The sequence below is a fragment of the Penicillium citrinum genome (genome assembly GCF_028827155.1).
Source record: "Penicillium citrinum strain IBT 23319 chromosome Unknown utg000004l:1.0-2404223.0:1.0-2405248.0, whole genome shotgun sequence".
Classification (NCBI taxonomy): Eukaryota; Fungi; Ascomycota; class Eurotiomycetes; order Eurotiales; family Aspergillaceae; genus Penicillium; species Penicillium citrinum.
The window spans coordinates 616,536-617,784 of NW_026622689.1; the positions used below are offsets into that span (position 1 = coordinate 616,536).

General features: G+C 43.6%; 1 protein-coding gene across 1 annotated transcript; it reads right to left on the reverse strand.

Annotated features, from left to right (window-relative positions):
- Window positions 1-486: 486 nt before the first annotated feature.
- N7469_005193 (GFA family protein) lies at window positions 487-979 on the reverse strand (the record flags this gene model as incomplete). Its single annotated transcript, XM_056644113.1, has 2 exons — window positions 487-813; window positions 899-979. 2 exons carry the CDS (start codon window positions 977-979, stop codon window positions 487-489), a joined length of 408 nt encoding a protein of 135 aa, XP_056500927.1.
- Window positions 980-1,249: the final 270 nt, after the last annotated feature.

Below are 1,249 nucleotides of genomic sequence, written 5' to 3' on the forward strand. Positions count from 1 at the left end.
AATTTCTCAAAAACTCTCTTAATCTTCTTTTTTCCATTCATTTCCTGGAAGAATTCAATGGCTCCTTTCAATAAATTCTTCCATCAGTGATTTCGGCAGGTGTTTTGCGTTTGAAGATAAGAGGGCGGTAAAGAGAAGATGGCAGAGCTGTCGTGAGCGACGAATTTACCTTTCAATGGCTCCTGCTCCTTCGAGTGCTATTGCGAGAAGAACAGCAGAAAAGAGAGGAGGATGGTGAATATCTCGTCGCTACGTTGAGATAATCTCCATCCCTGTTTCGACAGACATCAACGAGAGAGCGCTAGCCACGTACCACAACAGCCGCTTCGCTTTAGGCTTTTTTCTTCGTCAGCGCAGTCACAACTATTTAACCATTGCACAGTACAGTACAATTCGAAAACAGTTTCCCCTCAAAGATCTGCGCTAAAGCGTTGATAGTGGATCTTGACCAAAGAAAAGCTCTCTTTAGGGAGGGAGCAGATCTCGCTAGTGACTATACCATTCTTCTTCTTTCAAGTCACTGATGGAATCAATGTCGTCGAGACTACCCACAGGCACAAAAATCAGATTGCGGAAACCCTCCACTTCAGCTTCGCGGTAGATCATAGACCCGCAACGACGACAAAAGCAGATATGTCCGTGCCTATCATTTTCCAGCACTGCGTTAAAAGTCATGAGGCCATGTGATAGACTGGGAACAAAGGAGTGCCACGTCGGTGTGCTCGTCAACTTCAACTTGTTCTTTGGAATGACAAAGTTGGTACTTTTGTATCCGCCGCTGATCTTGCGGCAACGGGCACAGCTGCATGTTATCTAACAAAAAGAGCACAAGATAGGTCAGTTAAAACCATGTCTGCCGTCATTAACAGTCGTTGAAATATAGGCGTGATATTCAAACCTTTCTTATTATATCATCTTTCGCGATTGTATATCTGTGTAAAGCACAAAGACAAGAGCCGGTCAGCATATTAGCACCCATTACCAGTGGAAGATGAAGATGAAGTTTTTGGAGAGATGGATTGGAGCAATAAAAGAAGGGCGAGGGAACATAGACAACTTCCCGCTGAAGAACCAGTGATGACGTCTTCGATATACAGCTTGCCACTGTCATCTGCAGTCAGGTACCAATTAAATAACTTAGATCAACGGACTAATCAATTTTCCCCAGATCTTTACCATACATTACTGCAGCGACTGCATTTCTCTAGCATTCTATCTAATAATTCGCTGGCTACAAAAGCGTTTAATC